We start from the raw sequence: 12504 nt of genomic DNA on the forward strand, positions 1-12504 counted from the left end.
AACACCTTGTCTCCCTTGTGAAACTGGAACGCCGCCTCCTTTCTGACAGGAGATAATTCGTTTTTGCTTTGGCTGCCAGGAAGCTCAGGGCTAATTGGAAGAGTCAGCCCCAGCGGCTGTGTCAGCCTGTTTGCTTCTGCAGCTGCTCCTGGCCCCAGCCCACCGTGTTTCCCCTTATTTGTGGCTGTTTGAGATAACTACTTCAAGCTTGGAAAGAGGCACAATACGAATAAACTGTTAGAGGAATGTATGTCTGACACCAAGGGCCTCCTCTTGTGTCTTGGACACAGGACAAGGGCAATCCCTTTCAGACATTCAGGGCACGTAGCCTGAGGGGAAGGAAGCAGGCCTGCCTCGGGCTGCCCTTGGAGGAGCCCCCCTGCTGCAGACCAAGATTTAAAAAGCTGGTTCCTCCCAGGCTTCCTTGAGATTTCTCATATCTCTGCTTTCTTCTTTGTCCTATTCTCCCACCAGCAAAAAACATTTTTTAATTTAAGCTACAGTACCATAAATCCTTCCTGGATGCACTGTGTTCTTGAAGGAAATGTTTTCCATTTCATATGTGCCTGTTTACTTTTATCTTCCCATCTTACTCACTGAAATACATTCACTATATTATTATTATTGTGGTAACATACACATAACATAAAATTTACCATGGTAACCACTTGTAAGTGTACAGTTCAGTGACATTAAGTACATTCACAGAGTTATGTGACTATCACCACCGTCCATTTCCAGAACTTTTTCATCCTTCCTGATAGAAACTCCACCTATTAGAAACTCCCCATCCTCACCTCGTCTACCAGGTAATCTCTGTTCTACTGTCTGTCTCTGTGGGAGAGTCTAGATACTTCATGTAAGTGGAAATAGACAATATTTGCCCTTTTATTGCCGGCTCGCTTTACTCAGCCTGATGTTTTCAAGGTTCACCCGTGTTGTAGCATGTCACGGAATTTCATTCTTTTTTAAGACTGAATGATAGTACTGCACTTTGTTTGTTCATTCATTAGCGGAGGCAGGGTTGCTTCCGCCCATTGGCCATGGTGCACAGTGTTGCTGTGGACACTGATGTACAGTTGCCTGCGGAAGTTTCTGCTTTCGTGTGTTTTAGTATATACCTAGATAGAATTTCTGGATCGTGTTGTAATTCTGTTTAACTTTTTCAGGAATGCCAAACTGATTTCCATGATGATTATTAAACCATTTTACGTTTCCAACAGCAATGCACAAACATTTCACTTTCTCTACATCACTCACATCATTGCCAATACTTACATTATTTTCTGGATTTGGGGCTTGGGGGGCTTTTTTTTTTTTAAGTAATTAGTCATCCTAATTGTTTTGTGGATCTTTAAAAATCCATTCCAGCAGTGTCTTCTTTATTGGGAGTATTTAACCATTAATATTTAATGTACTTAGTGATACGGTTAACATGGGTCTTCTGATTTACTATTTGTTTTCTGGTTGTCCCTTCTGATTTTTTTATTTCATTTTTCCTTCCTTCTTTTGAGTTAACTAAATGTTTTGTAAAATCTCATTTTAATTTATTGGCTTTTAACTATTCCTCTTAGCAGTTTTTTTTTTTTTTTTAGGTGTTCTAGAAATTACAGTAGACATCCTTACCTTTTCAGAGCCTACTGAGAGTTAATATCCCTCACTTAATTATAATTCCTGTCCTTCTGTTGGCTTTTTTGGGAAACAGTGGCCATGGGTAGGTACGCGTATACGCTGGGATAAACTGGCTTGTGCTCTACACTCAGAGTTCTTTTTCCTGGGTTGGATGGTGTGGTGAAAAGGACCCAGAGTGTTGAAGTCTGACGCTGTGGTCCCAGACATCTGGGTGAGTAACCAGACATCTCAAAGCCCCAGATGTCTCCTGTGGGGAGCAGGGCTCACCGGCCTGCCTGAAGGATGGAATGTGAAGTGGTGATGTGTGCAAAAGACCTTTCTGAACAGTCAAGAGTGCTGAACCAAGCACAGGAGTGATTATCCTGTGTCTAGATCCTAAGGCTCTGTGGAGGGCACCTCTCTGTGGCACCCTTGGCACTGGCATGTGTGGTCCCTATGCTAGCTTATCACATTCCCTCTGGTCTCTTAACCTTATACCACCTCTTTTCTTTTGTAGAAGCTTCAGCTGCCTCAGCTTTTAGTATTGAAGGTGCAGTATTTACCAGGGGCAGACTGTGTGAGGCAGTGAAGGCCAAGGGAAGGAGTTTGGAATTTATTCTAAGAGTCTATATTTAGGAGAATACGCCGCAGATTCTGAAAGACAGTTCCACCCACTGTTAGGGTCTGCGTGAAGCCACATGCAGAGCTTTTTGGAATAGACTAGAGTATTTGGGGCTTATCACCCTACCTGTATTTTTATGCATTCTGCTTCTTATAACCAAAGAAAGCGTTATTAGCCTTCCTTGGTTTGAAGGACGGAAGCTCACTAGTTCTTTAGAGCATGTGTGTTAATTTAAATGTCTTCCCTGTGACCTCCTGGCTCTCTATGTTCTCTTTTCCCCAGAGAAGTGGCAGGCAGCTGAGAGAAGGGGCTGTGGCTCTGTACCTCTGTGTGCCCTTCACACTTGAGGTCCGTCTCCTACTCCTCCTTACCCTCTGCTTCTAGCCTGAGTCCAGGGCTCATCAACTCTTTGATTAAAGAACGAGAAAGAAGCCCGGCACAGTGGCTTGTAATCCTAGCACTCTAGGAGTCCAAGGCAGATGGATTGCTTGAGTTCAGAAGTTTAAGACCAATCTGACCTAGAGCAGGACTCTACCGTCTCTATTAAAAATAGAAAAACTAGCCAGATGTCATGGTGAGCACCTGTAGTCCCAGCTACTGGGGAGGTTGAGGCAGGAGGATCACTTGAACCAAAGAGTTTGAGGTTGCTGTGAGCTATGACACCATGGTACTCTACCCTGGGCAACAGAGTGAGACTTTGCCTTGTGGGGGCGGGGGGGGAGGAATGAGAAATACTGGTCAGATCCTTCCCCCCAACCCCCTACTGCTGTAACTCAGCATCCTCAGAGAGCAACCTGGGCGCCACCCTGCTGGTCCTGCTGGGAGAGCCCTGGTTATTGCATCCAGCAGACAGTGCTGGAGAATCAGCATGAAGGAGCCCAAGAGAGCCGTCTTCCTTTCCCATCCAGAAATGCACATTCACTCCAGCTCAGGGAACTAGGAAACTTTGCACCTTTCTGAAGGTAAATGACCTTTGGGAGACTGGTTTGTGTGGTTCCTGGGGAGTGCTGCTCCTCACCCTAGCCCCTCGGCAGCAAGCTGGTCCTGTGCACCTGCCCTCCATCTCTAGAGGGCAGTGTCGAGTGGCTCCCAGTTCTTGTCAGCTCAGGGCAGGATTCCTAGCAAGGAAAAAAGCATAAAGTCAGTGAAAAATATGGTGCCATTGACAGTCTTGCTATCTCCTAAATAAATAGTGATGTGTTTATATTTGCTCATTCAAAAAAATAACACTTGATCATCAAGCCTACAACTGTTCCGTGATGGAGATACAACAGGGGGGAAGATCAAAGTGCCTCCTGTCATGGAGCTTATGTTTTCGTAGCAGAGAGATAACAAACACATAAGTCAGATCAGATAATGATAATTGCCAGGAAGAATGTAGGATACTGGGATAGAGACTGGCCAGGGGAGGAGATGGAACCCCAAGATTTAGACAGGGAAGAGCTCAGGGAGGGGGTAGCCCTTGAGCTACGAGCTGAATGATTCATGGAAATTTGGGTAGGAATCAGTATAGGTGAAAGGAAAAGGAGACCCTGGGACAGGGAGGAGTTTGGCCGTGTTGCAGGGATAGAGAGAATGCTCGGGGTGTGAACCGAGTGTGGAGAACCATGAGGGATGGACAGATGAGGCAAGGCCCAGGTCAGTGGCTCTCGCCCTGACTGCGAGAATTGTCTGAGGAACTTAAAAAGTTTTCCAGTGGCCAAGCTCCTCCCCACAGAGATTGTGATTTAATTGGTCTGGGGGTGGGGCCTGGACACTGGGATTTTATTAAAGCTGCTCCAGGAATTCCATGGGGCAACATGGATTAAGCACATCAGTCTTGATCATGCAGAGTTTTGTGCACTTTGGTAAGGGTTTAAACTTTCATTGGATGACAACAGGAGGCCCTTAGACAGTTAGGGCTAAGAAAGTAACAGGATCTAATCTAATCTTTAAATGGCTTGCTTTGGCGAGGGTGTGGGGAGTGGAGGTGGGAGGTTGTGACAGTGATCCAGTTGGGAAAAGATGGTTCGTTGGACCAGGATGGTGTCAATGGAGGTGGTAAGAAGAGGTCAGTTTGGGGATAAGTTTTACAGGTTGTCATCGTAAGATGGATTGAATTTAGAAGATCGGGCAAAGGGAACTGATGGTTGCCTCAGAGCTGGCCTGATTGACAGGGTGGAGATGGGAAGATCGGGATGAACGGGTTTGAGAAGTAGGCAGGATAATTGTGTGCACTGGTTGGAGCGAAAGCCTTAGGCTGATCTTCTCTCTAGATTTAGGTAACTTATAGATACAGGCAGCCAGCGGAGGTTGACTGAAATATTCTGAGAAATCCTGTCCCTTAGTACTAGGAATTTTCCTGAAGTCTTCCAAAGGTAAGTACCAAAAGCAGTTGGCCGTTTAGTGTGCAGAACCTATGATGAGAAGGGGACGCTGAAGACATTGAGCAGCGTTCGTGCAGAAACCAGGCTGGAGGGGGAGGAAGAATGGGGCTTTAAGAGATTATATATAGTCAACATCTGTCTTGCTGCAATAATTAAATGGCTTGGTGATATCAACAGAATCTGAAATAGCAAGTTAAGAAATTTGTGCTTAAAGCCAGGCACGGTGGCTCACGCCTGTAATCCTGGCACTCTGGGAGGCTGAGGCAGGTGGATCGCCTGAGCTCAGGAGTTTGAGACCAGCCTGAGCAACAGCGAGACCCCCATCTCTAAAAATAGCCAGGAGTTGTGGTGGGGGTCGATAGTCCCAGCTATTTGGGAGGCTGAAGCAAGAGAATCACTTGAGCCCACAGGAATTTGAGGTTGCTGTGTACTATGATGCCACAACATTCTACCCAGGGTGACAAAGTGAGATTCAGTCTCCAAAAAGAGAAAGAAAAAGGAATTTGTATTTGACTTTAAAGGAGTTTTCCCATAAAGAAGTTATCTTCTAAGATATATCTAGCCCACATTACAATTACAATAATTTTCCATCCCTGACCAGGCCAAATATGTTCAGCATTTAAAAGTAACAGCCAGGCATGGTGGCCCATGCCTGTAATCTCAGTACTTTGGGAGGCTGAGGCAGAAAGATCACTTGAGACCAGGAGTTCGAGATCAGCATTAACAACACAGCAAGACCCCATCTCTATAAAAACATTAAAAATTAGCCAGGTGAGGTGTTGAGCACCTATAGTCCCAGCTACTCAGGATGCTTAGGCAGGAGGATCCCCTGAGCTTAGGAGTTTGAGGCTGTAGTGAGCTATGATGACACCACGTACTCTACTCTGGGTGACAGAGTGAGACCCAGTCTCAAAAAAAGGGAAAAAAATATATACAACTGAGATTTTTAAGTCAAAATCAAACTATTAGAATTGGTTACAAGACATGGACGTGAAGAACAATACGTAATTTGTTAGGACAGTCATTATTGTTTCCACTGCTGGAAAAATGTGGGTTAAATCACACCAGTGCAGAATTTTGACTGGTTGTATTAGAGGGAAAAACTGATCTAAGCTTGTTGAGGGTAAAGACTGTCTCTTGTACAATTTGTGTTTTTTCGAGATGCCTACCATCTCTGCTCATTCTAGGCTTCTTGTTGTTTGTTTAATAAAGGGATGGGATCTTCTTAGCCCAATATCTTCCTGTAATTAGTGCTTGTTTGAAAGGCTGAGCAAGAAGGTTGATCAGAAGACTTCAGAAGTGTCAATACCCCCCGCCCCCCATGAAATAACTTTTTTATTCTTTGAGTGAAAGACAAGAGAATTCAGGGTAACTTGGCTATCTAGAAATTGACCGTGGTCTGAAAGGCCTTAATAAAGAGCTGTCCTTTGACCCCAAGCCTCGGAGGCAGTGCTGTGAGACTGGGCTGGCGGTGTCAGGCTCCTGACCGTCCAGCTGCCCAGACATCCCCTCTCGCCCAAGTCAGTCCCTCAGGGTAAGTGAAGCAGAGAGCTCACTGTCGGGCTTAATGCCTTTTGTCTTCCTTCACTCACAGACAACTGCAGCGACCTGGACTCGGAACTGCAGAGGGTGCTGACGGGGCTGGAGAACGCCCTCTGTGACCGCAAGAAGAGCAGCTGCAGCCTCTCGGTGGCGGAGGTGGACAGGCACATCGAGCAGCTCACCACGGCCAGCGAGCACTGCGACTTGGCCATTAAGGTGGCGTCCCTCTCCCTCCGCGTGGCTCTTCAAGATTCTATGAGGGAAACGGTCAATTACTTCTCTTGAAGGATTTGTGTTTTTTCCTCAAATGTGTATTAGGGCCAAATGTTTCTATGAAAGGCAGACTATAAACTGGGCCACGAGGCAGAAGCAGGACACTGTAAATTTTTGTTGGGCTGAACTACTTTAGGAAAAGTCATTATATCAACAGTCACCATCCAGCTCACTGGCTACGCAGCAAAAAGGGCGAGTTAATTGGAATCTAGGGTTTCACAAAAGCGCTGTAGTGTCTTAGAGTGAACCATGATCCGAGTTCATAGCACTGCTGGTTTTCCATCTTTTCATCTGCATCGCAAACGTACAGTTGATGTGGTTTGCAGGAGGGAGAAGAATCGTTGGTTTTTTTCTCTGCGACCTGCCAGGCCCGATGTTTGGTTGTAGTGACAACAGGTCTAGCCCCAGCCTCGGCACTAAGAGGGAAAGAGGAGGCCACAGACTTCTAACCAGCAAGGGACAAAGCAGGGTCTGGAGCAGAGCCCAGTGGGAGAGGAGTCTCAGGCCTGAAAGGAACAGGAAGGCACAGCATGGGAAGGGGCAGCATCTCAGAGTGACATGCCCCTGTTTTTTAAGTATTTGAGACTTGTTTCTTATCACATCCATTCAGTGCTGTCGCCCCCACGGTTGTCCTCCCCCCTGTGTCGTTATTAGTTGGCATCTGCTGCGTTTTCCAAAGTACAGGAAATGCACAGGAATAGTTTGACAGCAAGCAGAATGAGTTCTTCCCTTTTCTCTTATTTTATGTATGTTTCTTCTCCATTAATAACGTGTTAAATGAATGTTTTTAAACTCTCAAAGTACTATTAAAATTCTGTTCAGTTTATAGCTGTATTATTAATTAATTAAATCCCTGCTGTCTTAGAAACTTCTACAACGAGCTTCCTCTTTTCTGTGTCACTGAGGTTTATTTTTGTCTTTCGTGTCTTGGGACTGAGCCTGTTTTACACCATTTGAATTCTGATGTGTCACTAAAGGCTGGTAGCAGTGACGTGACCTACCCTATTGCTGAGTTGGCACGTGGGAGGCCTCTCATTTAGGAAACTTTGAGTTAGATTTTTGTACACAGTTTGCAACCCTAGCGCTTGCAATTGCAGTATCAGGATCACTGATCGGCCTGCGGCCTGATTCGGGGTCTCTACCTTCTCTGGAACTCAAGTGAAGGAAATGAACATTTGTGTGCACTGACAATTAGCACCAGAAATAGACTAGAATACCAGGCGGGGACTCCATGGGTTTTAACTCTGGGAATTCCTGGGCTGCACAGACTGCTACTCAGGCAGGTGACGAGGGCATCTGAAGTTGTGGAGAAGGTAATCTTAGGATGTCCTTAGTCATATTCACTATTTCTAATAAGGTGGCTCTAGCACCCACTGTTCTTCTTTGGGTACCTGTTCCCATCCCGTCTGTCTCCTTCCCAGCCCCCTTCTCCAAGTCAGTTGACTTGACTTTTCTTTGTGGCTTTGTTTTGCAGACAGTTGAGGAGATCGAGGGGGTGCTTGGCCGGGACCTGTATCCCAACCTGGCTGAAGAGCGGTCTCGGTGGGAGAAGGAGCTGGCGGGGCTGAGGGAAGAAAACGAGAGCCTGACCGCCATGCTGTGCAGCAAAGAGGAGGAGCTGAACCGCACCAAGGCCACCATGAACGCCATCCGGGAGGAGCGGGACCGGCTGCGCAGGAGGGTGAGAACAGCAGCCAGCGTGGCGGGGCCTCCCCTGGGCGTGCAGGGCCAGTGCCAGCCTAGGAATTTTGTGGCACTTATAGTTTGGGGAACTGCCATCCCTTTGTTGTTCATTCTTTGTTGTTCAAAGTCATTCTTGAAATTACTTTGTGGGCCAGGTACATTGGCTCACACCTGTAATCCTAGCACTCTGGGAGGATCACTTGAACTCAGGAGTTCATGATGAACTAGAGAAAGAGCAAGACCCCATCTCAACTAGCTGGGTATGGCAGGCCCCTGTAGTCCCAGCTACTCAGGAGACTGAGGCTGGAGGATCGCTTGAGCCCAGGAGTTTAAGGTTGCTGTGAGCTATGATGACGCCACTGCACTCAAGCCTAGGCAGCAGTGAGACCCTGTCTCAGAAAAAGAAAAAGAAAGTAGTTTGAAAGTGCTAAGGTATAAAGGTAAGATTAAAAAAAAAAAAAACCACTTTTCTCTGCAATCTTAAATCTGAATGGATGATAAAATTATACCAGGGCAGTAATTCAAAACCCGTCCCCAGAGTACGTGCGTCTTCCTCAAGCCTAATTAAAATGTTCTTCTTTAACGTAAGCTAATAATATTTTTATAATTTGAAGAAATACATAGAGAATTTTCCCCTTACGGTTTTTTTCTGTAAATTTTCTTTCACTTTAGAGTACCTGCTCTCATTTAGCATCTTTACTTCTCTTAAGTGAAATGTTACCCCTTCTGGTGTAGACTTATAAAAAAGTGAAAATAATCCTGTCTGCAAATGTGTAGGCGTGTACATGCATGTGCCCACGTGTACATGTAAGCGTGTGTGTGCATGTGCGTGTCTCTGCATGTATGCCCGTGTATGTGTCTGTGATGCCGGTATTTCCCCCAGTATTTCCCCAGTGCCTGAACTAGTCTGAGAGCCATTTTCATTAAGACTTAACATCCATTACTGAAGAAGCTGATGTTTCAGGATAGAAACGTCTGGCAGAATTGTTAAGGCCTTCAGTCTGCCAAAGATGGAGTTTTTCCCAGCAACCCACAAGTCCTTTGTTTGCCCAGGGTTTTATATGTGATGGGACTGGAGGGGAAGCAATGAATTCTTCAATCAGACAATTCCCTCTGAACTGCTGAATTCACTTTGAATTGCTAGACCTGCTTTACCCGCCCTCTCATCGTTGGCGGCATTACCAGCTTGCTTCCTACTTGTGCTCTGACTGGTCATTTTGCACACAGATAAATTAGAAGAGAAGAAAATACATCCAGCAGGTATCGTTCTCTTTCACCCTTGCTCTTTCTTCCTTACCCTTCAAGAGCACCTTGGAAATAACTTGTGCTTCAGTCAGGTCAGCATGCGCAGATCATTTGGGCTTTCATCCACAAGCAAGCATTCTTAGTTGCCACGATGTATAAATGCGGAAGAAATTACTATTCTTGTATGTTATCAACACTCTCCCTCATTTATGGCTACTGTCATAATTAGAAGGCCAGGACTACCACCTCTCACATCTAAAGATCATTTTGTCTTAACTCAGGACGCAGAGCCGTATTTTCAGTAGCCAGCTGTACTGGACGGCGCGCTCAGCCTTGTGTCTGCAGGAGTAAATCATCCCAGTCAGTAAAGGCTTTATCTGGGCAACCGGATAAAATGTCCTCAGCTCCACGGCCCGCACCCCCTGTAATTCCCTGGGTTACACTCCCTGGTCATTATGACTAATGCCCTAATTAGGTATGTGCTCGCCCTTAACCGTGTGTGTTCTGATGGTGCATGTTTTGTAAGAGAAACTGTTGATCTTAGGTTTAATTACATATTGTGGTTTAGAATAAATTTTCTTCTCTAATTTGAGTTACTAAAGCACAAGACAGCCCTTGATTGTGACTAGTAAGAGGTTAAAAGCCATCCTTCCTCCCTTCTTTCAGTGTTTTCTCTGACCTGAGGTCTGTATTAAGAATAGCATACAGCAGAGACCCTGTGCTCTCTGGAGCCAAACCACCTGGGGTCACAGCGTGGCCTGCCAAGTCACCAGGAGTCTGGCAAGTTACCTACCCTCTCTGTGCCACAGTTTACTCCACTATGATGTGGGGACAATAGTAGTACCCAATGCAGGAAAATTCGGTAATACTCATAAAGTAGGTAGATAATGCCTGGCAAACAGTAAATGTTCCAAAAATTAGTCCTAGATGCTTAGGGTGAAATCCAGAATTCCCTGTTGAGTAGCATATAAGTTTAGCACTATGCCATCTTTTTGTAAATCCTTAGATGTTTGAAGAACTCTGACATGAACATTGAATAATAACATATATATTCACATGCACGCCTGCCCCTGTACACAGGCACAATTTAGTCAGAACCTCTCGTCACGTTTATTTTTAAGTTTGTGCAATTACCATTTAATATAAATCTACATAATTTGCATTTGAGTTACCTACAAATAATAAAATATTGTGGACCTTGTATCTCTTCCTTAACTGGAAACGTCCTCAGGAATTTGCATACATATCCATGAACTGGATTTCTTTCTTTTTATTTCAAGACAGTTTTGGATCTCCAAGAATTTTACTGTATGCCTTTGAACCCCAGTTCACTGGACTTTGTGTGCTGGGAGGCTTCTTCCAGCCGCCACCTGTTCACCCAGTGTATTTCATTTCCCTGTGAAAGGGCCCATCTCTTGCGGTTGGCTTGTCTTTTGTTCTTCACAAGGTGTAGCTCTACAGAGCAGCTGGGGACAGTGTCACTTCACCTGGTAACACTTCCAGGCGTGTGGCTGGTTTGCCTCTGCTATCTGGGCAGCAGCTTTACATTCACAGTTAGTGGGTCAGGGTTGGCTGAGAAGCACTTGGGGCTGCATTTTTTTTCTTGCCTACATTCATCGTACGGAATTTTAACTGACCAGATCAATAGGGTTGGTGCTTGCCCCCTGCCTGTAATTAAACAAAGTGCTCTCCCCAGGTCTTCTAGCCTTATTGAAGATTTAATTAAATTAGATCTTTAATGTAGTCAGTTAACAAATTGGGCTACTTGGCGGAGCAATAACTAAGGAACAACAGGCAGACACCTTTTACTACTAGTCCCAGTTCATTGTTCAGCGAGATAATCATTTATTTCTATATGCTGTGCAACATAACCACTGATTTCCTCACACTTAAAGAAGGAGGCTTAATTAGGCAAGGCAAAATTACTCTAGAAAGGAAGCGCTTTGTTCTTCATTGAGTCATTCGCTTCGTAAACATGGATGTTACCTTGTGCTGGGCCGAGGGGTTACAGTGGAGAACAGGACAGTCCCTGCCTTCAGGGATGCTGGGGAGACAAGTTCACAGGTCACGCAAAGCTGCATGATGGGTGCTGGTGAGTAGAGAGAGAGAGGTAGGAGCCTCCTGGAGATGTGTGCGAGAGGGCAGCGACCTCCTCCTCCGCCATGTGTGCATTTTTTACCTAAATCATTCAGGTCACCCACCACGTAGTAAAAGTGATAACATTTCCCCTAGTTTGTTTGGCAAAGCAAAACTGATGTGACTGCAGCCACGTGAATCTGTGTCCCACTGAATCACAGACCTGAACATACATGGTCTCTTCAACTTTCTTCTGAGATTTTTAAAGAAATCCTTCAGAAACTTCCTCATGTTCATGGCCCTAGGTGGTGGGAAGTTTCTTCCTTGTCCCCTGCGCAATACCTGGGTATTTTCAGCATATCTGTGGATGACCCTGGGATTCTGTCATCCCTGAGTTTGACTTCTGAGCTAATTCTGGCCATCACCACAGTAAATTCAAGAGACTAGCAGATGTGCTGGCTTAAACCAAATAAAATGACCCTCCTCTGAGGTTTCCTCCCCTGTACTTTCCCCACTTCCCCTCAAAGTCCCTTTAAAAAAGCTTTTCTTAGATACACTAACTTGGTCTCTGAAGATTCTGGTTGGGTGTAAGGAGGCCACTGCTTCCGCCAGCAATAAGAAAATGCAGGTGTCTGATTTAAACCAATTACTCTTAATGCTGAAGTATACTGTAACATCTAAGAAAGATTTCATTGTTTCGTGTTCAGAGGACCCATGCCATAAAAATGGATTCACCTGGCTCAGCTAAAGTCTTTTAAAATGTGAATAAAGTCTCCAAACTACAAATAAGGCTCCTCAGTTAGGAAAAGGACAAGTACAGTTCCAAGTGCGTTAGGGCCCTTTTCCTCGCCTGTCCCTCATCCTCCTGACCAGAAAGCAACATGGAATTCTTGGTGACGCAGCCTCTTCCTGGGGCGTAAAGCTGGGAAAGGAGGCAGGAAAGGAGGGATGCGGCAGGGAGGGAGGTCTTGGCTTTGCATGTTGTCACTCTTGGAGGACCCGTTTTCTCGTGAGCTTTTCCAAGTAACTCCTGTCCTATCCTCTGTGGGGCCACTTGTAAGTTGGTGATTCTGCTGGAGAACAATC

General features: G+C 45.4%; 1 protein-coding gene across 5 annotated transcripts in view; it reads left to right on the forward strand.

The window, feature by feature from the left end:
- The window catches only part of MCC (mutated in colorectal cancers), a 137988-nt gene that overhangs the window by 66399 nt on the left and 59085 nt on the right, over window positions 1–12504 (forward strand). For all 5 annotated transcript variants that reach the window (XM_023512732.1, XM_023512730.1, XM_023512731.1 and 2 more), the window contains exons 5-6: window positions 6194–6357; window positions 7889–8095. In XM_023512732.1, the coding sequence (XP_023368500.1) occupies window positions 6194–6357; window positions 7889–8095 (371 nt within the window). The remainder of the gene's footprint in view (window positions 1–6193; window positions 6358–7888; window positions 8096–12504) is intronic.

Source organism: Otolemur garnettii, unplaced genomic scaffold (genome assembly GCF_000181295.1).
Source record: "Otolemur garnettii isolate 467f Iridium unplaced genomic scaffold, OtoGar3 scaffold00030, whole genome shotgun sequence".
Classification (NCBI taxonomy): Eukaryota; Metazoa; Chordata; class Mammalia; order Primates; family Galagidae; genus Otolemur; species Otolemur garnettii.